This window comes from Esox lucius, chromosome 14 (genome assembly GCF_011004845.1).
Source record: "Esox lucius isolate fEsoLuc1 chromosome 14, fEsoLuc1.pri, whole genome shotgun sequence".
In the NCBI taxonomy this organism is placed as follows: Eukaryota; Metazoa; Chordata; class Actinopteri; order Esociformes; family Esocidae; genus Esox; species Esox lucius.
Window position 1 is genome coordinate 8539889 of NC_047582.1, and position 23100 is coordinate 8562988.

Here is a 23100-nt window from a genome sequence, read left to right on the forward strand (position 1 = left end):
CCGTATTCCCCTGAGACCAAGTTGACTTGGCGTGTGTGGCTCAGGCTTCATGCATGTATTCATTCTCAATACTACTTTTGCAAAATAGGCAAGTTGGAGCTCTTTCCCCCTTTACTTTTTTTTGCTTACCAGCTGCTCAATTCTTCCCTTCACGTTACGGTCACACTGTTGTGATTTGACTTGTCCGCATCATAATCCGGAACGTCTAATATTGATAAAAGCTTAAAATGAATACTCTTAACAAACATATCAGAATGTGCATCCTATATGGCCTAAGCCAAGCAGGCCATTGAAAGAAGGCATATTATACAATACTGTAAGGTATTGTGTGTTTATGAGTGCATTCAGTACATATTTGGGTGACGGCGACTATACCAGCGATATAGGCCTGCTCAATACAAACCCCCAACAACACACACACACACAGACACACCTGCATGTTGAAAGACCAAACCATTCATAAAAATGGCCTATGGGACACACAGGTTATGTTCAGAAATAATAAGGATTTACTACAACAGTGTTTCTACAATAAACAATATTACCTGTTTTGTCACACAACCCAGTGTCAAGAGCACAGAAAGACAAATTAACAAAACAACATGGCGAACATTTCGGTGATATCGAAAGCCACAGCGGGGCTCCATAGGTGGTAATTCTGACACGTTTTCCCAGGCTGGGCTGCGTTCACATCTGGCACTACATCACAGCACGTAAACCAGCACAGCACTGTTCCCTGGCTAATTGGCCAACATCTATGGTGTGTTTTCACCACACACACACACACACACACACAGATACACACGTACAGAGGGGAGAACAAATATTTGATACACTGCCAATTTTGCAGGTTTTCCCACTTACAAAGCATGTAGAAGTCTGTAATTTTTATCATAGGTACTCTTCAACTGTGAGAATCACATTGTATGATTTTTAAGTAATTAATTTGCATTTTATTGCATGACATAAGTATTTGATACATCAGAAAAGCAGAACTTAATATTTGGTACAGAAACCTTTGTTTGCAATTACAGATATCATACATTTCCTGTAGTTCTTGACCAGGTTTTCACACACTGCACTAGGGATTTTGGCCCACTCATCCATACAGACCTTCTCCAGATCATTCAGGTTTTGGGGCTGTCGCTGGGCAATACAGACTTTCAGCTCCCTCCAAAGATTTTCTATTGGGTTCAGGTCTGGAGACTTGCTAGGCCACTGCAGGACCTTGAGATTCTTCTTACGGAGCCACTCCTTAGTTGCCCTGGCTAGCCATGACCCATCTTCAATGCTCTTACTGAGGGAAGGAGGTTGTTGGGCAATACCTGGCCCAATCCATCCTCCACTCAATACAGTGCAGTTGTCCTGTCCCCTTTGCAAAAAAGCATCCCCAAAGAATGATGTTTCCACCTCCATGCTTCACGGTTGGGATGGTGTTCTTGGGGTTGTACTCATCCTTCTTCTTCCTCCAAACACAGCGAGTGGAGTTTAGACCAAAAAGCTCTATTTTTGTCTCATCAGACCACATGACCTTCTCCCATTCCTCCTCTGGATCATCCAGATGGTCATTGGCAAACTTCAGACGGGCCTGGACATGCTCTGGCTTGAGCAGGGGGACATTGCGTGCGCTACATGATTTTAATCCATGACGGCGTAGTGTGTTATTAATGGTTTTCTTTGAGATTGTGGTCTCAGCTCTCTTCAGGTCATTGACCAGGTCCTGCCATGTAGTTCTGTGCTGATCCCTCACCTTCCTCGTGATCACTGATGCCCCATGAGGTGAGATCTTGCTTGGAGCCCTAGACCGAGGGAGATTGACCGTAAACTTGAACTTCTTCCATTTTCTAATAATTACAACAGTTGTTGCCTTCTCACCAAGCTGCTTGCCTATTGTCCTGTAGCCCATCCCAGCCTTGTGCAGGTCTACAATTTTATCCCTGATGTCCTTACACAGCTCTCTGGTCTTGGCCATTGTGCAGAGGTTGGCGTCTGTTTGATTGAATGTGTGGACAGGTGTCTTTTATACAGGTAACGAGTTCAAACAGGTGCAGTTAATACAAGTAATGTGCGGAGAACAGGAGGGCTTCTTAAAGAAAAACGAACAGGTCTTGCTTTGTAAGTAGGAAAACCTTCAAAATCGGTAGTGTATCAAATACTTGTTCTCCCCACTGTATGTATATGTGTACATACATGTGCTTGTGGCTAATGCTTTTTTTAGGGGAGTAAGGGTTTTGGTTATTTTAGGGTTAATCCACAGGGGCTGTGTCATCATCCACAGGGACTGAGAGATCGTCCATGTGGTCAAATCAGGTCAGGATCATAACAGATGGAGAGGAGTGTTTTTTTTTCTCTCCATTTTTCGTTTGTGTGAGTCAAGATACATAGTGATGTTAACACAAGAGTATCCATCAACATATTTTTTTTTAGAATATAGGAAAGGGAGAGTTTTATTTCAGGCCTATCTTTTTGATTCTGTGTCAAGCTATGAAGTAAAGGACAGTTAGAATTTTACTGGGGGGACCCCTCTCTTCATAAAATGAACTAACAAATCATTATTACAAACACAAATTGCTGTAGCAACAATGTGTTTTTAAATATGTATATACATTTTACCGCGGGAGCATGGTTTTGTGGCATGGCCCAGAAGCAACCACTGTGGACCAGCTCACCCTCCTGCACATCTCATTAATCTACAGTTGGAACCAGCAGCAGACAATGGTCAGCTAGTGGAAAATCTGATGCATATGGTTTAATTCTACAGTATACATTATACCAATAAGAACCACATTCTCAGGTGAACCACATAGAGAAATATACATCGTAGTCTTGAGACTCTTATCACACCCCAGAATCGTCCCAAAGGGAAGATTCCAAATTAGAATTCTTGTTTGAAAACTATCTGCTGATATTTTAAATTTTTAACAAATGAACGCTTTTAAAACAAGTTCATTGGATTCCAGGCGGCCAAATCAGTATGGTGTGCATACTGATGTGAAAACAACCATCTATATTGTTATGACAAAGTATATTTTTTGTTCAAATGTCCTCGAAGTACACACTTAGATTAAATACTTTCGTCCTTCTACAACCTTTAATCAAAGGCTTTTTCCACTGCCATGTCTGCTATATTCCTGCCAAGAATTGGGCAATTTTTTCAGGCCTTTTGGGGGAGTTATGAGAGGTTATCGGACTGGAAATTTCAGCTGAATCTGTCGACACTTGCATGTTGCCATGGCTACCTGATCCACATGGGTTTGAGCTAGAACTGCTATCTTTTCCAAGTTGAACATGGTTCATTTTTAACTGTGCAATTTCTTACAACTCTCACTCTATTCCACATGTAGCTTTGATCGCAACTTCAGGTGCTATTGTATTTAATCTGTAGTTGCAAAGGGTTCAATAGCATGACAGAAAAGTTAATTACATTAAATCTCGACAAACACACTTTTCTCATTTCACTTTTCTGTCAGACTAACCTTATGCAACTACAGGTTAGATAGAATTGTTACTATAGTTGCAAAAAATCCAACTATCAAATATCCAGACTCCTCTACCTCACATTACATAAGAACTTCGTTTAAATCATAGTTTTTAATCATAACCATATTTAACTGAGCTCCCAATTCATTTCAGTGGGAAAGTAAGGTCCACAGAGTTACAAGGGACCTTTCGGCACCTATCTCAGAAATCGGCTGAATTCACATGGTTTTAAATGAGAAACACAGGAACAGGGGTGGTGCTCTCCAGCCCATCAGACATGAAAGGTCACTTGCATGGGAAACGGCCAGTCAGTTAGCATTGCGGTCAGCACTGGTGGCATTTCAATCAGTTGGAGACCTTGAAGTAGTTGTTTCTCTTGGTCTGAAAGGGCAGCGTCTCTTGTGGGGCATTAGTAACGGTGCTTTGTGGGTAACAGCCATCACTGTGCTCACAGGATAACTGCTTTGAGCCCTGTGTGGGGCGTTCTGAGCATAGCTGTTGGCTAGAAGGGATAAAGCTCATGTAGTGACTCTAGTTGTAAAAGTTGCACTGTCGAGCCACAGAAGTACACAGAAGTTGTATAGGTTTAATGTGTCATCCATGTTAGCGCTCTCTCTCTTTGCTGTGTTTACATGTTGCATGGGGTTTCCCTTCCCTCTGCGCCATTGGACCCGCAGTGCAACCTAATTGGATGTCAGTGAGCAGGACTGGGCCAGTCCTCTCTTTTCAGGATAATATAAGTTACATATGTAACTAGGGTTCTACGAAACCCTGGATGACCATCAGTATGGCTTTCAGCGTTGATGTTATCCCTCGCGCATCGTGCAAGTCGAATAATTATAACAACAAAGTCACGATGTGACCACGTAGGCTAGCGTGCTGTCAAGTATAAAACTGTGCGTCAGCCTAAAATCAGTCTTATAGGATCTTCTTGCACAAAGATTAGGACTGACATTACTGACGCTCATCCAGGAATTCGTAGAACCATACTTACATACGTAACTTTCGTTCTGCTTCATACCTTCCTGACTGTCAGTATGGCTTTCAGCATGGGTGATTAATACCAAAAAGGTCATGGAGAATCATAACACACCATTGATGCTGTAGAATCTGGAGAACGTGCATGGAGCTGACCAAGAAGCCGCAGCGCATATCTCATTGAGGTGTACTCCTCTCAGGGCTGCCCAGGATGTAGCCATTCCCCTTGTTGAGTGGCTTCACACTCCAGCAGAGCCAGTCTCCCCGGCACCCCGTTAAGCTTGGGAGATGGTGTCCACATTCCGGCGTGAAAGTTTTTGTTCTGTGACAGCTAGACCTTTGTTCTTGCCACTGCAGCATATGAATAATTGGTCCGTCTGTCTAAAACTTGCTGTAGCCTTAATGTAGTACAGCAGCATGTGCACTGGGCACAGGAGGTTAGCCCTCTCCTCCTGTCTTCTTTCAAAGGCTCGAAAGGAGACTCTGTTAAAGCCTGAAGGACTAGGTCCCATGATGGTGCCTTATTGAGTCTGGGAAGGTATAGGCACTGAGCTCCCCGTGAGAATTGACAAAATGAGGTAGTGGGCTCCCACATTGTTGCCATTCCTACGTTCATGATATGCTGAGATCGCAGATGCATATACTTTTAATGTTGAGTCTGAGCATCCCTCATCTAACAGCTGTTGGAGACATTCCAGTATGATGGACGGATGACAGGATACTGGGTCGAGTGCTCTGTCCCTGCACCAGCTAGTAAACAGTTTCCAGTGATGAGCGTAAAGTGCTCTGGTCGATGGCGTTCTTGTGTTATGTAAAGTCTCAAGAACCAAGGGGCCACAGCCAGTTAATAACGGGTTAGGCTTTAATCTCTGGGGACAGGGATGCCATATTCTGCCGCCCAACTGGGGCAGCAGGACCTGTCTGCATGGGGGCGGCCACGGATCCCCACATACAGGCGGTGGATAGTCGAGAACCAACGCTTTCGCCGGCCATCAAGGTGCTACTAGCAGCACTCTGTGGTGTGTCATACTGATTCTGTGTGGCGTCACAGCAATAAGTGGAGTTGGAAGGAATGCATACAGTAGGCCCACGGGCCATGAGTGGGCGAGCACATCCGTACCCAGGGGCTGCTTGCCTCTGCGAGTGAAAACTAGAGGGCACAGTGTGAGGACTGTCGAAGCAAACAAGTCTAAATTGGCTTTCCCGTATCAGTCCCATATCATCCACAGCACCTGAGGGTGTAGTCTCCATTCTCCGGGGGGATAGTTTCTGAAGCGATAGGAAATCTGCCACTATGTTCTCCTTGCCTTGGAGATGAATATCTCATAGGGATGCCAATTGAGGGAAGGCCCAAGTCAGCAGTTGACCAGTTACCGCCAATGATTTCAGGGATTTTGTTCCACCCTGGTGATTGATGTGGAACATTGTGGACGTGTTGTCCGTTCCTATGACATGTTTGCCTCTGAGAAGAGGTGAGAACTGTCTCAGGGCTAGTTACACTGTGTGGAGTTCCTGAACATTGATATGTTCCTTCCTCCACTGTGAGCACCATAAACCACAAACCCTGCACTGTTCACCCTTCAAGTGATGCATATGTTGTCCCCACTACTCGTCTTGATGGAAATAAGCCCAAAGGGACAACTTTCAGCAGAAAACTCCTCTCTCCCCATAGCTACAGGGCGGAGTGGCATGTATTCGTTATCCGCATGGTAATGTCTCGGTCTCTCTTGGGATCCAAGTGCAATCTGTTGAACCACACCTAAAGGGGATGTAGCTTCAATAGACCTAGATGAATTAGGAAGCTAACATGCCCATTTACTGGAGCAGCATTCACGCCTTCACTGCCACCCATCGCTGGAAGCGTCGGGAGAGATGTGCAGTGGATATAAAAAGTCTACACACCCCTGTTAAAATGCCAGGGTTTTGTGATGTAAAAGAATGAGACAAAGATAAATCATGTCAGAACTTTTTCCACTTTTAATGTGACCTGTAATGTGAACAATTCAATGGAAAACTGGAAACTGGAATCTTCAAGGGGGGAAAATGAAAAATAAAAACCTTACAATAACCTGGTTGCATAAGTGTGCACTTTTACATCACGAGAACCTGGCATTTTAACAGGGGTGTGTAGACTTTTTATATCCACAGTAAAATGTTGTCCATAGGTTCTCTGGATGGACAGGCTTTCATGGTTTGAGAGTCAATTGTTATCCTGATGGTGACTCATTGGCTTGGTAGGATTTTTTTATTTATTTTTTGGTCATTTATTGAGATGTGGGTCTGTGTCAAAACTATATGCGCTACTGCGTTTTCTCGAGAAGTTGCACAAATCAGCCAGTCGTTGAGATATGGCAGTATCTTTTTTCCTTGCAGCTGGAGTCGGCTCAGTGTTGCACTGACGCATCTTGTGAAAACTCTATGAGATAACGAAAGGCCAAAAGGTAGGATGGTAAACTGATATGACTGACCACTGTAGGAAAAACAAAGGTACATGGGGTGTTCCGAACACACTGGCACATGAAAATAAGCATCCTGTAAATCCAGACAGAACCATTCCCTTGCAGTTGTGGTCTGAAGAACATCGACCGTTCGCAACATGTGAAAGGGGAGAACTTTCATAAACAAATTCAGATGTCTTAAATCCAGAACTGGATGGAAGCCTCTGTCCTTTTTTGGTACCAGAAAATATGTTGAGTAGAACCCATCGTAATGTACGAGTGGGTCAACGTTCATTATTGCTTCCTTTTCTAGGAGGGCGACAACCTCCTGGGTAAGTGTTTGAGCCTTCAAGAGGTCTCAGACAATGATGGAGGGGGCCAGCGTCAGGACTGCACCCTGTATCCCGTGGAAATGGGTGTTAGAACTCATGGGTCTGACATACGGTTTGCCCAGTAGGTCAGATGTTGCTGGGAAAATGTTCAGAAGGCCGGCCCCAGGCCCTCAGAGTCTTATTCTTAGCATTTGAGGGGTGCTGGTACTGGCCATGCCCCTGTTTTCCCTGGGTATGTTGCTGGTCCTGCGGCCTCCTACACCTCTCAGAGAACAGCAAGGCTCACCATTATGTCTCCTAGATCATTGGGCTAGTGCTGGGGCAGCTGATCTGCCCCGTTGGTATGATAGTGGAAGGGGTGGGTTCATCTGCTGCATGCGCTCCAGGGCACTCCAGTATAACCGGAATGCTGCGAAGTGTCATCGGACATGGGGGCCTGGGCTAGCCAGACTTTCATTGCTGCCAAACACTGGTGTTTTACGCTAAAGTTTAGGCTTCTGGTAATGGTTTTCATCCAATCTAACAAACAGATCCCTGATAAAATTTACAAAAATAAAGCAACAGTACAGGGATGCAAATACTGAAGGTTACCATGCCATTGACTCAGTAGAAAAATGGAGCGCTGAGAATGAGACGTAGCCTGCAGAACCTAAAACAACACAGAATTATCTCAGAATTCTCCCAAATCCTTCTATTAATGGTAGAAAGTTTTGACAAATTACTTATTAAAATGGTTTAGTTGCAGTGTAACTCCTGCCGGTTGCAGGAGTTTGAGGAAGAAATACATTTTATTTCTTACTTTCAAATGCCGTATTGTAAACAAACAGAGCATGGCATTGTTATTTATTTTACTACCAGAAAAATATTGCCTTTTAATTTTCATAACCGGAAAACCAAATATTGTTGATAGTTTACTCCCTCCCCACCTGAGCCCCTCCTTAAGTCCTTGGTACCAAATGTATAGTTGAAGCCAACATTAGCATTATTCACCAGTGTAGCCCTGGATTGACCAACAGTCTGTGAAGGTTCTTCTGTAAAGTTATCCTCTTGACCTATGAACCTGCTGTTATATGCCCAAGTGGACATCCTGTCATCCACTTCATCACCATCCTCTCTGTCGAGTGTGTGTGTGTGTGTGTGTATGTGTGTATGTGTGTGTGTGAGTGGGTTTGGAATAGGAGAACTGCTTGATCACAGCTGTTATGGTCGCTTGATCACAGCTGTTATGGTCAACCTTGCAAACAAGACTCTTATCCTTGGTCCTTTTTTGTGGGGGAGAGGTCACCCTGCCCTGTGGTTTGCAACATTTCAAAAACAAGGCCTATCTGGGCAAACAATGTCAGAGAGAGTAAGAGGCTAGTTAATGTAGCCTAGCTAGTTCGAGACAACGGAAAACTTGAAGGTTTCAGTAAACACTCACTTAAAGGATTATTAGGAACACCTGTTCAATTTCTCTTTAATGCCATTATCTAATCAACCAATCACATGGCAGTTGCTTCAATGCATTTAGGGGTGTGGTCCTGGTCAAGACAATCTCCTGAACTCCAAACTGAATGTCAAAATGGGAAAGAAAGGTGATTTAAGCAATTTTGAGCGTGGCATGGTTGTTGGTGCCAGACGGGCCGGTCTGAGTATTTCACAATCTGCTCAGTTACTGGGATTTTCACGCACAACCATTTCTAGGGTTTACAAAGAATGGTGTGAAAAGGGAAAAACATCTAGTATGCGGCAGTCCTGTAGGCGAAAATGCCTTGTTGATGCTAGAGGTCAGAGGAGAATGGGCCGACTGATTCAAGCTGATAGAAGAGCAACTCTGACTGAAATAACCACTCGTTACAACCGAGGTATGCAGCAAAGCATTTGTGAAGCCACAACACACACACCCTTGAGGCGGATGGGCTACAACAGCAGAAGACACTACAAATAGGAAAAAGAGGCTACAATTTGCACGAGCTCACCAAAATTGGACAGTTAAAGATTGGAAGAATGTTGCCTGGTCTGATGAGTCTTGATTTCTGTTGAGACATTCAGATGGTAGAGTCAGAATTTGGCGTAAACAGAATGAGAACATGGATCCATCATGCCTTGTTACCACTGTGCAGGCTGGTGGTGGTGGTGTAATGGTGTGGGGGATGTTTTCTTGGCATACTTTAGGCCCCTTAGTGCCAATTGGGCATCGTTTAAATGCCACGGCCTACCTGAGCATTGTTTCTGACCATGTCCATCCCTTTATGACCACCATGTACCCATCCTCTGATGGCTACTTCCAGCAGGATAATGCACCATGTCACATAGCTCGAATCATTTCAAATTGGTTTCTTGAACATGACAATGAGTTCACTGTACTGAAATGGCCCCCACAGTCACCAGATCTCAACCCAATAGAGCATCTTTGGGATCTGGTGGAACGGGAGCTTCGTGCCCTGGATGTGCATCCCACAAATCTCCATCAACTGCAAGATGCTATCCTATCAATATGGGCCAACATTTCTAAAGAATGCTTTCAGCACCTTGTTGAATCAATGCCACGTAGAATTAAGGCAGTTCTGAAGGTGAAAGGGGTCAAACACTGTATTAGTATGGTGTTCCTAATAATCCTTTAGGTGAGTGTAGATAGGAATTGCAGTCAAGTTAAGCCTTAAAGAGTGCAACACTCCTTGATTCTCAGGTCACAGAAAATTCTTAAGAAAATAAGTACCTACCTCAGACAAGCAAAGATGTATCCATAGTGGATTCAGCGGAGAAGTAACTTGCAGTGAACACAAGTTACGTGCGAGAAGATAACGCCTCTGACTGTAGGCTGACACGTAGCTTTATACCTGACAGGACGCTAGCCTACCTGGTCACTTTGTGACTTTGCTGTCATAATTATTCGACCTGCACAGATCGCCAGAGATAACATCCATGCTGAAAGCTGTACTAACGATCAGGAAGGTATGAAGTCAAATAAAAAATAAAATCTGAATGGGAAGAGATCACTTCATGCTCTTAATAGAGGAATATTGCATGGTAATTTAAAATGCCCATTGCTACTAGTCCTGTTGTCCAACACAAGAACAGGAAACCCAACCAAAACACTGAATGACAGGGCCTGAAAGACAACCATAGAAGAGTGCATTTCGGAGACACAATGAGAGATTCCCACATGGAAAGAACCTATATGAGGATATATGCGCATATATGTAACCTATATGCAGTCTATATGCACATATATGCTGCATATATACAGCATATATGCACATATATGATAATATATATGCTGCATATATGCGTGTATATGCCACATATAGGCAAAATTGAGGTGCATATATGTGCATATACAGGCCATATAGGTCTCCTGTATTGCTTCTTTATATCCACATATAAGCCCTATATGTACATACAAGATACGTCTCCTAGCTCATGGCAAGATCTGGTCATTTTGTAGCTCATATCTCACTTTGGAAACTGTCATACATGATGCCTAGCTTATATTTTCTATTATCAAGGCAATAACTAAGAAATAACTAAAAAAAATTATGCAAGAACTTATGTATGTGCGAACACGTGAAATGGGTATCACATCTAATTGGCATGTTATGGAATTTAACTATGGCACTTAAGTGAGAGGAGATGGAAAGCTATGATGTCTACACGTTTTCCTGAAACATTTACCAGGTCAATTCTTTCTTGTATGAAAATAGTGGAAAAGAAGGAAATGTATAACAAAATGGTTTGTGTTTTTTTTATTTTTGTCAATCAAGCCTTTTTTCAAGTCACTTCCAGATTCACATTACAGCTCATACACATCCACACATTCACCGTTACATCCACCAAATGCAATGTTTTCTGTATTGTCTTAATGCATTTTCCAGAATATGGCTGAAAGGTCATTATAGTCTGAATGTAGCAAAAAAACTAACAAAAGAAAAGTACATAGAACATACATTCAGGTAATCATCATCATCCCACATCTATCTGAGCATTTCACTGTGGTTAATGAATTTGAAGACAATGTCAACATTTCTGTTCACAGTTTTAACAAACAGACACTTTTCTTTTATCTGAGATGCTTGTATAGCAACTAAAGGCCCCAGACATTTCCCTACAGGGATGAAATAACAAGGATTCTTAAATTGACCGCAGATGTCCTGTTTCACTTTTTGGTAGTACTTCCCCACTGCATAACATGTCTCCCCCTGCCCCAGATCACAGACAATGAATGTCTTCACAGAGAAAATACTTTCCTCTCGATCAGAAAGAATGACAGTGTACGAGTTTCTCCGAAAAGTACGCGAGTAGTTTTGTGAATGAACTATTTCAAGATTAACCACTACTCTGCAAAAATACTTCACAGTGACTCTATTTTCAAGGTTGCTGATGCTGTTCAAGGCCAGAAAATCATCATTTCTGATCATACAAATTTTAGGCCTACCCAGAGATGTAACACCATGACAGCGACTTACTTCCTGCACCATTTTTTTCTCAACTGAAAAAGACTCTAAGAGAGCTAAGTAATCATCAGAAGCTGCCACCATGTTTTTTTGGGAAAATGATGGAAATGCAACCTGTAGCCAAACTGTTTTCATTATCTGCAGAGAAACTCCCTGGCTGCTCTTTATCATATCTAAAATGATCCCATTGTATGACTCAAACACAAATGCAGACTGTGCCCAGAGGGGACCCCAGTTCCTCACAGTATTGGGCAGATGAAGGCACAAATGTACATTGAAAGTGACATTATTGATCCCATAAAGGGTCTCCATTTCCTGAACAAACTCTGTTAGCAACCCCTCAGATTCTGATATGTGCAGTGGTGATATATTCTCACCGAGTAGAAGAGAAACCCCCTTTACCAACTTAAACCAGTGCTTCAGATATTTTTCAGGTAAGACCCCTTTCAATGTTGGTATGCTGTAATAAAACAACCACATGTTCCACTCGTGTGCCTTCCAGAACTTTTTCTCTTTCACTGAGCGGGGGACACGGGAAACATTACAGGGGGGTTTAATAGAAGTTAAAATGTCATCAATCTGTTCTGTTGAGTGTCCGATATACCATGGCGATTGGTTGTTTTCAGAATGAAACCACAGCGTGGTGATGCTTCTTGCTACACCCAGCAGCACACTGTGCATATAATCTGGAACACAGCCATCAATGATATTAAAATCAGGTAGACAAGACAAAATACTAGGCCCTTTCACTCCCTTAGTGGGGTTTCCAGCAAGAGCCTCTTCCACCAGATCATCAGTCTGGGAGGGATTCCTCAACTCTGCTTTTTCATAGGGATAAGCCCTTACACGCCCCCTGCGTTTTAGCACACTTGTTCCTTTCTGCATACAAAAAGAACACCCAAACTCACCATTAAACTGTTTAAAGTTCTGAATCAGTGGCCGAGCAACTGAATCTGCCACCATGGTAGTAAGCAGTACTTTACTTGTGACAATTTCCCCACTTTCACTTTCCCATATAAGACCATTAGAGTACAACTCTATGCATTCATCGACAAATGGTTTCATGTAAGTGTTCATATTTGGTTTGTTTTGACCAAACCACAGGCCACAAAGCATAACATGTTTTGCACGTAGCTGTATTGGCAGTTCATTAATAGTATACAAAATTGGCCACAAACTTTTTGTGTTTGATTTGTGCACTGGCACTCCATCACAGTTGAAAGTCAGTGATATGCTGTCTGGTGATGCAAGGGGTGATCGTTTTTTATATGTCCATCATATATATCTTTGATGGAGGCATCCTTCTTCTCAAAGCGGTGTTTCAGGTGTTTCCCTAATTGGTGGTCCTCAAGCAGTTTTTTAATTTGGTATTTTAGTGGCAAGTACAAAAAACACTGGTCTTTTTGTGCATGCGCTTTTGATGTGTCCTGGTCACAGACTGGGCACTTGACATTAAAGGGACCTTCCTGCATGCTTACCTTGCAACTCTTGCACACATAATGTACTTCTAATATGTCTTTCACTGAATCAAATGCTTTGTAGAAAAGGTACTTTGAGCCACTAACCAATTCCCCACCAGGACCAGCAATAAAGTTGATAAGATGCATGATGTCCTCCAAGGCTCTATTTGTTAATCCATGTTTGAGTTTTAATGCCAGCAGCAGGAGTTCCACCTGTTCTTTTGTTGGTTTCTGGTCTAAAGTTGGACTTGTGGGGTCTTCTAGATGTTCCTCTACTGGCTCCCCAGGTGAAGAGCTAGGGCCAGGTATGGGTTGGTTCATCTGTGAATTTAAAACATTGGATTAGCAATCCCAAATTTGCACAGACTCATACAAATGTACCATTTCATGTGGTTGGTAACCACTTGCATTTGAAGGCTCAAGTGTCTTTGTTTATTTTTTTTAACAGTCTTCTCCAAATTAATTTTATGCCCCCTTTTGTCCACATGTATATTTTTCTGACACTTTAAGCAACATCAGGAAGAATTGGGTTGTGGAATTATCTATGATGATTTACATTAACTAGTGTGCATGCACATGCACGAACAAAACAAAAAACACCTAACTTTAATATTTTTGCCATTTTTAGCCACTTACTGTGTCATCAGAAGCAGTAGACACCGGGTCATCTTGATTGTCCTCTTGGGTGAGATACCTAAAATAAAAATAAAAATCATTCAGCAAGAAATATGTAGGTTTTTTTTATTTGGTATTTAATTTGGTGTGCGTGTTTTCTACTTACTGAGTTGTAGAAGAAGAGGCCACAGCTTCTTCATCATCACCCATATCTTCAGAAATGTCCCTAACAAAAATGTTGTGGTAATGTTAAAACACTTCATGCATCACTCAATATAATAGGATTGATATGACTGATTGATTAAGTCCAAGCAGGTAAATTCCATTCATGAGGTGAAACCTTTAAGACTGTAGATTCAAAACACACAAAGTGAAACATTTTCCTGGCTAGAGTTCCAACTTGAACAGTTTTCTTTATTTATTTACTTTGGACATGGAAAGGTACAGTGGACATGGAAAGATACATTTTACCTTTATACAAACATACTTAACATACATTAAGGGGAATTATGCCACATGCGTTTACATGGTATAGGAAATTATCTGTAGCTGGTAGCTTTGTTAGCTGGCTAATTTAGCTAGCTAGCTTCTAGTACGTTTTGTTACAAGACTTACTTTCGTTTACGTCTTCTCTTTGTTCTTTCTGGAACGGGTGCTTCGTCGTCAACGAGGTACCTTTTGTAACGTACTGGATCCATATCTATTGCTTTTCTTTAATTGCGTCTAAATTGCATTTCTCCACTCTGCTGCCACCGATCAGCCGCTACAGCGTCGCGTAGTTGATGACGTCATCCGCATGCGGCCCAGCACACTATCTTTCGCGCCGAAAGATAACGGCTGGGCGTAAAAATTGCGATATCAGCGTTGGAGATCCGCTATGTCCTACTTGAATGGACTGAGGGTGAGGATAGAGGGGCCCATAGTATTTTGGCTCTCGACTGTGTCCGGAATTTTTCAGTAAAAAAATTTCTTGAAAGGACTGAAAAAAACGAGAAGCTGGTGGAATGGCGAAAAGGCCGCCAACCCTGGCCGGTGCACCGAGCAAGAATTATTGACGTGGCAAGTATGTTACATGCTAACTTTATCTGACGTTATGTAGTTACATACCACATTTAATGTTTTTTCTCGCTCTTAAAGAAGTCTAAAATGGATCTTGCTAGGTCCCTGGTTAGCAATAGCTTCGCTTTCTGGCTCATGTTAGCTACATAATTTGCTAATGTAAGCGAAGTCCAATTGGGACTAATGTTAGATTTGGTAACGTTAAGCATGATTAGACAAACGTTTGCAGTTCATGATAACATTTTAATTTTATTGCACCAGAATTTGAAAAAACTCTCCAAATTAAACTGCGTGGGATCGAGATGGAGAAAGAAGTCACACAGCAAACAAAACGTCCTCACATCCCAAACTCAAAGTACCGTGATCAGGGGCAGACTGAGAAGGCTTCAAAGAAAAGGGTAACTGACTGCACCAATTGGTGCTTTACTTAAATGATCTCCCCCTCTCTCTCTTGTTTCTTAATGTGTAGGCATGTGTGTAGGTTTGTAATTGTGTCATCTATGATGATTTCATGTGCTTTGTTGACAAGATGTATGTGCAAGGTGGTGTAACGTAAGTTAATAAGAGTTGGGCTAAAAGTCAGTCTGTTTCTCTCTGTCAAGGTTGACAATAAAAAGAGATGTCCTTCTAAATACAACCACGAGGAGGAGGAGGAGAAGGAGGAGGAGGAGGATGAGGCGCGTCATGACAGGCCTTCAAAGAACAAGGTACACTACCAGTCTGCATCCAGTGTGTGTTGTTACATTGCAATACAGTAAAGATAAGTAAGACTTTTATAATAAAGTGCATTACCAGTAGCTGTAACAAGGTATGACACCGGCACAGTAGGCAACTTTGTCCTCTCTCTTTCTCTCTCCCTCCCAGCGGGCCAGCGAAGAGGAGGAGCGTATTGGGGATGAAGAGGACATAGTACCACCCTCTAAGAAAAAGGTAGCCTAAATGATGACATCCATTGTGTGGTGTATTACATACATACATTACATGACATACAAGATGAGGAAGTTTCATGTTTTAAGTAAGGAATAACCACCAGGAGGCCAGACAACCAGTTACATATAGCCAAGTGGAGGGACTTCTGCCCTAGACTTCTTGCCACCTTCCTCTTACACCTCTCGTGACATCCTCCCAGCCAATCAGAATCAACCATTTACAAAATAAGTTATATAACAATTAGCTGTTGTTCTTCTCTCTGTCTCTTTCTCGTAGACAGCTGCTGAATTTAGAAAACACCTGGATGAACAGATGTGGGAGAGAAGGAAACTTGACCAAATGCAAAGAAATTTGCAGGAGTTGAGAAATGAAGTCCATTCTCTTAAAAATGAAAATGCACGTCTGAAAGACATTATCATCAATCGTAAGTATTCCTAATTTTTATATTTATTAGCAAGGTTTTTTCTGGAGATGGATATTGCGGTGGCAGAGAAGTGTAAACTTAGAAATGTTATGGGCTGAAACACGTGTTTGGCAAAATATGTTGTTAGCTGGTGAGGTAGTGTGTGTGCTCATATAGCCGTTGATAAGATTCAAATTAGATTTATATTTATTTGTCTCTTTCTGGAGGAATTTGTAGAGGGTTAACAAAAGTCATGGCCTAGAGAACATACAGTTCATGAGAATAAATGATGCTTTTCTGTCTTCAACGGCTCAAGAAGGCAATCGGCTCCAGAAAAAAACCCTGGGGAATTAGAATTTGGGAGAAATTGGAGAAAGAAAATTGCGTTCACAACCAGGTTTCCTATGCAGAGCCTTATCAATGGGCTTTGGAGGGTTTTAGCTTGAGTTCACACCTGCAGGAAATGTCTTTCGAAGAGTAAGGGCACTGAGTTGCTGGGTGCTATTTTGATCTAGTGATTGTAATTATAGTTTTTTCTTTATATAACCTCTTTCTAGAAACCCCTCAAATGAAAAGTGACATCGCCATTATTGCTCAAAAGGTAAGTTCCTCTGATTTTCATTGCTTTTTAAAATTGTTTCTCAAGCAGAACTGGAGAGACTTGTGATGTTGGGCTGATTGATAGTGTTAATTTTTTATGTATTTACACTTTAATTTATTTAAGAGAATAACTATATTTTTCTTCTATGAAGAAGACTGGAAGGACTCCTGTGGAGGATCTAGATTCCTCCTTCTCGACTTTTGGAGAAATGCAACCGGTGAGTAACCCCCTTGCATTTTTATTTATTTATTTATTTTAATTGTTACTCAAACAGAGCTATATGGATTTTTATTATGTTTGGCTGATTACTTTTGCATGTAACTTTAATTTATTGGCATGTTTAATGTTTTTCAAGCCCCCCCTGTAAATAAGAATCTATAGTGGCTTGCTTGGATGAATAGAAATTGTTGAGTTTGACTATGTTTCTTTCTTCTCTAAGACTCCAGAGAGGAGACAGAGCCCAGAGGACACCGAGCCCTTTAAAGAGAGTCCCATGGTGACTGAGCGCTTTCGAGAGACACCACAGGTGTGTGTAACCCTTTTATACCTCAGATTTTACTTAAGGCTCCAACTGAGCTATAGGGATTTTTATGTTGGGATAGTTAGTGGTAATATGTAATTTACTTGCCCCATATTTATAAAATTGTTGAAGAGTTTAACAATGTTTTTCTTCTCTAACAAGACTGCAGCAACAGCTGAGACCTCAGCGAAAACACAGGTGAATAACATATTATGTAGTAAGGATGGGTATAAACTGTGTGCTTTGTAGGAGCCAATTAGTGTTATAAGTGACAATCATCCTCTCCTCCTGCCCCCCTTCACTCCTCTCCACCCACTGTCTTTTCTCCTTCCCTACTCTCCATCCAACCTCCTCCTTTCCCCCCACCCTGTCCTCCTCCTTCTCTCCTTTAATAACGTTTTGGGCAGTGATTAATTTGTTTCATTTCTTTATCATTCATCTGCATTTATACATATCATTAATCTGCATTTATACATAAAAACCTATTAACTATTGGGAAGCTAAGCATAAGAATCAATATGAAACATGAAAAAGTTTCTAAAAATTGCCAATAAATGTATATTGTGATGTGAAATTATTTTTCAGATGGAAGTTATAAAGGGCTCTGGGGTGTTTTGCCAGGCTGAAGCGTGGAAAGCAGCCCGCCTTGCCCCCTCTGCTACTGCCATGGTGCGGAATCTCCTGCTGGGCACCTTTGATTTGGAGACTTTGCTGAAAAGCAACCTGAATGGTACAAAACAACATGTTCCTAATCTCTTCTGTCCTTGAAAAAAAAAAACAGTCATATTCTGTGGAATAAATTATGTGTGTGCGGGCATACCATCGCTTTTTTACTTGGCATTTTTGTATTTCCTTGCACCTCAAGAAAACATGATGTGTATATAAAAAAAACTCTTGCTTTCTCCACCTTCATTTTACACCCCTTTCATAATAATTTTGAAATATTACTTTAAGGTGGGAAGCCAACCAGAGGGGATGGGGAGCAGCTGGTCGCACTTGACCAAATTAAAAAGGCAGCCATTATTGGTGAGTAAATGCATAATGCATTGAGAAGGGAAAACCAAACTTTTAAGACTTTATAAGTTCACCACTTTAACCATAGCCTACTTGTATCAATATTTATTAGGCATCAATGGAGACTGCATAAAGTAGGGCACCAATTATTGTTACTGTATCTGCTTGGCACCTTTAATACTAATTCATCGCTTTCTGACTTCTTGATCCTACCTTTCCTCTTCTAAAGCCACATTGCTGGGGTATTGCGCTGTAAGGTGTGTAGTCCTCTATTTTGTAGAACATATAGTGTTGCAAATAACCTCATGGCATATTGTTGTCGTCTGAAGTGTTCTTAAATAATCATATTCACCCCTCCTTCACCTTAATCCCCTCTGTCCTGTGTTTGTGCCTTATTTTGTCTATACCGGTTATTGATTTGCTTGATTTTATTGCTTGATCTTATTGCTCTTCGAGTAAACCTAGCATGGCAGCTCGCGGGTGGAATGTGTGTGTGAATGGGTCAATGGGAGGACATTGTAATGTATTTTGGGGGTGCAGGAAAATGCTATAAAAGTGCAGCCCATTGACAACTAGATATGTTTACATGTGCAAAGTTTCTTACATCAGATAAAAAATTTGAGGGATTAGAATATCTGAATCTGTTTACATGGAAACAAATAATCTAATCATGACGTGCATAAACATGCACCAAGCCTTATTCAGAATAATAGCATTTTGACATCCGCAGAGCGGTCTTAATTTCCCTAAAACAACTGCAGAAGTTGTACTTCACCTGTGTTTTAAGCTAAACAAAAAACTCGGGAGTGGCAACATTTTTCCTATCCATGAATTTTCTCTGCTTTGGATGCACATGATTGACTGTGTGACTGTTAACAATGCAGTTCCCATGACGGACGTGTGCATATGAAAGAACAATGCCCCCCCCCAAAAAGGGGGGGTGATGTTTCAAATCAGAATTTCTTTCAGATTTAGCAGAATCCAATCAGAATCTTCCAATTGACGTGTTTACATGACACATTTTTTATTATGGTCAGCCCTTTATCCAAAATATGTCTCCAGTCGCAGCTGTACTGTAAGCACTTTGGGTTCCTGATGAAGCACTATATTATTATTATACTGTCTAATTATTTTTGTCTTCTCTAGATGCTACATTGAAGAAGTGGCCGGCAGCCAGCCGAGGGCAGATAGGCACATCTATCAATTCAAAGCTCAACAAGATAAATAGTTTTTTTTTTCTATTCAGTTTTTTGTCTTGTTTTTGTTCTTGTTCTATTTGATTGTTCTTAAGTAAATAAATAAATGTACATTTCTACATTTTGGGCTTTTATTTATGTTGCATAGTAGCTATGGATTTTAATAATTTTACTAATATATAGGTAAACATATAGGTGCATATATACATGCATATTTGCACCCATATATACTTGCATATATGTACCTATATAGGTACATGTATGCACGTATATATGTACCCATATATGTACACATATGTGCATATATGGGTACATATATACGTGCATATATGTACCTATATAGGTACATATAAGCCCGTATATATGTACACATATGTGCATTTATGTGTACATATATGCACACATATATACGTGCATATATGTACCTATATAGGTACATATATGTACCCATATATGTACATATATGTGTATATATGTACATATAATATAGGAAAACGGCCAATTTTATATATGTCACATATATTAAAAACATATATCAAAACCTATATTTAAACATATATGTTTATATAGGTTATTTCCATGTGGGTTGCATTTCTGAAAAGGGTTCATCAGCGGTAACTTTGAACTAAAGTGGCATCGTGTTTGCTGGACTCCACTATTATGTGACAATATGGTCCAACCTTGCTTCATATTTGCTATATTTGTCAGACTATCTCAAAGAACAAATTACCTTTACTCAGTGATAGTTCCAGTTCTGTTAGCTACAATTCTTCGTCATTTAAAAGGTATCAAATATTAATACTGTAAATGGTATAAATTATATAGAAATTGTAGAGTATACATAGTGAGTATGGACTGTGGTCCTACAAAGGCTAGATGTGGCTTCACTCACTCACTCACTTGATTTTGCGTTTGTATGAGCCTGATTTTAATGCTTTTAAACCAAATGTAGCCAACCACTTTTGTAGAGCACATGTAGCACCTCTGATGATGATTTACAACAGATTGGCACTAGAAATCAAGACTTAGGTTCTTAGCAGTAAAATCGAATGACTTACAGGAGACCTAGTGTATAAACATAGAACAGCCAGCACATTTATGGGACAATTCACCAAAGTAAAATCCCATTCAAATCTCACTGACATACACAATATTTGACACTTGTATTTTCAATCAAGCCCAAAAGAAATGAAATTAATCATAGCTCTATTAAAGAAATTTACTAAGTTACAAAATAAAATAGCCTCTTGTTTTCTCTAAAATATCTAGGATAAAACCAAAATGTTTACACATTTTGGATTTCTACGCAGAAGTACAAATCCAAAAGTTCAGCACTCTGCATGAAAGTGGGTCTGAACCAACTGACCCCATGGCTTCCAGTACTTCGCTCCAGAGTGTATTCGCAAGGACAGACTTGACATCAATATCAAGTTCAATCATTTTGGACTCGATCAAAAAATTATAGATCTGCACACAGTTGTACAAAATTCATATCCAACTCTAGAAATTAGATTCCATTCATATTTTCTATATAGTCAACTACAATTACAACTTTTATTCCTTCACTGAAAACACAAAATGGCGGCAGCAGAAAAATTGCTACAAGAACTATGCTACACACGTATTTGTGTTTGAATTAATAAATTCTGGATAAATTTAAGCTAATGTAGCTTTAGTTCAAACATTACATTTGTGTCAATGATAATTTATCCAGAAATTTGGATTTTACCTCAAAATACTGAAACAACTCCACAAGCTAATAATGAAGGAGCAGCTTAAAAAAGAATTATGTCATAAATGCCAACTGCAGTTTAAACATTTCTAACTACTCTTAGATAACTCCAATTGGTTTCAGTAAACATATAAGATCCTAATCTTCAATATTTTACTTGAAACATGCTTATTCATAGTAGCTAGCAGGATGCATAACTTAAGAAAATGTCTATATATCAGAGCTTCATAGAAAGTTATAATTAATAATATAATAATCTCAAGGAAATTGCTACTTCAGCTAGTGCTTGTTTTCAGCAACTCGAGAGGTTGAAAGAATTTCGCCTCTGATTATAATTGCACAAAATGCACGCTGCACAACAATGACATGGGTGGCAATCAACATTCCTACTGTAACACTTCATTGACCACGTAATATTACGTTACACACTTTCTGCTTACATAGGCAAATGCTGGCTCACGGAAATCTGACTTGAATGAGCAACCGAAGAAATATAGTGATTCTACTTATATATTGTAAAGATATGGACATACAGCCACACCTAAAATAGGAGGATGAAAAGCAGTTCACTAATTACGAAAATATTGCAGAAAGAGTCTATAAGCTTGCTAGGTAACTGTTCTTGGTTGAAATATTATCCTTTCTAGCAGGGTATACCAAAATAATATAATATTAATGTCCCTGAAATTCATTATGCTGTTGAAACTGACTAGAGCACATTGGTCCTGTCCCAATATCTGCACTTGCGCCCCTAAATTGCACGTTCTCGCTAAGGGGTGCAAGACCATAGGGTGTCCCAATTCTGTAGTGTTGTTCTCCAGGAGTGATCATCAGCGCCCTCTTGTGCACTTAATGCACCCCTTCCGCAAGTGTCCATCAGACCTGACTTTGCTATAGGCTATTACCCATAATCCATATAGTGTCAAAACGTTTCAAACAGCTAACCAATGGGGAATCAAAACGGTAAGACAACGAGGGTAAGACAACCGGGAAGAGTGGCGACCGTAGAACTGTCCCAATTCTGCCCTTAACACCTTCAGGCCCTTGAGCACTTAGGCTGCTATGTGAACTTTCAACAAGTTAGCATTTCAGGGAAGAACGTAGGGTGTAGTGCGGATATTGGGACAGGACCATGGTTGTACCGAAATGCTTACAGACGGTGGGTAGCTTCCCACTGGACAGTTTTGGTGCCGCAACAAAACCCACCAGTGGTAACTCACAAGGCCAACTTAAAAAAAATACATTATTTTGGTCAGAGAGCAGTGTACAAGAAAATTACTTGGTACCTGTTTACAACATTATTTGCTGTTGCCACTGGATGTCAACGATACAAACTACTCAGTCGGGAGATTCAAAGTGTTTTTTACTCCCACTTCTTGCAGCACTGCTGTACACAGTAATTGACAACAGTTACTAACTTCAGAGCAGCCAATATTAAGAAAATTAGAACATACAACTACAACAATAATGTCTACATGTTGTAGGGGAAAATAAAATAATGACTTTTATCAAAACAGAATGATTGAGAACATTCTCCCAAGTCCCTATACATTGCTAGGCGATTTTTAAACACTTGTGGGTGTCACGTCTCCCTCTTGGGCTAATCCATCCCCTGGCCTGTCACAGCTCCTGCAGTCTATCACTAGCCTTTTAGTTACCTTTTCCCAACCATCTTGAACCCCCCTGGACTGTCCTGTTTCATGACTCACACCTGGTTCTCTTTTCTTAATCAATACGTGTATAGATGTTTCCCCATGTCTTTGTGCTGTATTACCAATGTTCTGTTATGTGTGTGATAGTACAATCTCTGTATAGACTTCAGAGTAGCCGTATAGCTGTTGCTCTATTTCCAGGAAGTGTCCCGTTATTTCCTCTTTTTGTTTGTTTATGCTGCGCTGTAGCAGCATTT

At 40.8% G+C, this 23100-nt stretch overlaps 2 protein-coding genes across 3 annotated transcripts; one reads left to right on the forward strand and one right to left on the reverse strand.

Annotated features, from left to right (window-relative positions):
* Positions 1-10954: 10954 nt before the first annotated feature.
* On the reverse strand, positions 10955-14455 carry LOC114839359. Of its 2 annotated transcripts, none has more exons than XM_034297176.1 (4): positions 14352-14455; positions 13903-13962; positions 13758-13815; positions 10955-13442 (listed from the first exon to the last, which is right to left on the reverse strand). In XM_034297176.1, exons 1-4 carry the CDS (start codon positions 14432-14434, stop codon positions 12885-12887), a joined length of 759 nt encoding a protein of 252 aa, XP_034153067.1. In that variant the 5' UTR covers positions 14435-14455; the 3' UTR covers positions 10955-12884. The 2 variants fall into 2 exon arrangements, with proteins under 2 accessions (XP_034153067.1, XP_034153066.1); XM_034297175.1 differs by having other exon boundaries at positions 14352-14448.
* Positions 14456-14704: 249 nt separating this feature from the next.
* On the forward strand, positions 14705-19491 carry LOC114839306 (cancer-related regulator of actin dynamics homolog). The gene is made up of 13 exons (XM_034297040.1): positions 14705-14799; positions 15057-15193; positions 15398-15502; positions 15660-15725; positions 16002-16149; positions 16686-16729; positions 16881-16946; positions 17169-17255; positions 17412-17447; positions 17835-17979; positions 18204-18275; positions 18493-18520; positions 19410-19491. The coding sequence occupies exons 2-13, from the start codon at positions 15098-15100 to the stop codon at positions 19489-19491; spliced, it is 975 nt and encodes a 324-aa protein (XP_034152931.1). The 5' UTR covers positions 14705-14799; positions 15057-15097.
* The last annotated feature ends 3609 nt before the right edge of the window (positions 19492-23100 follow it).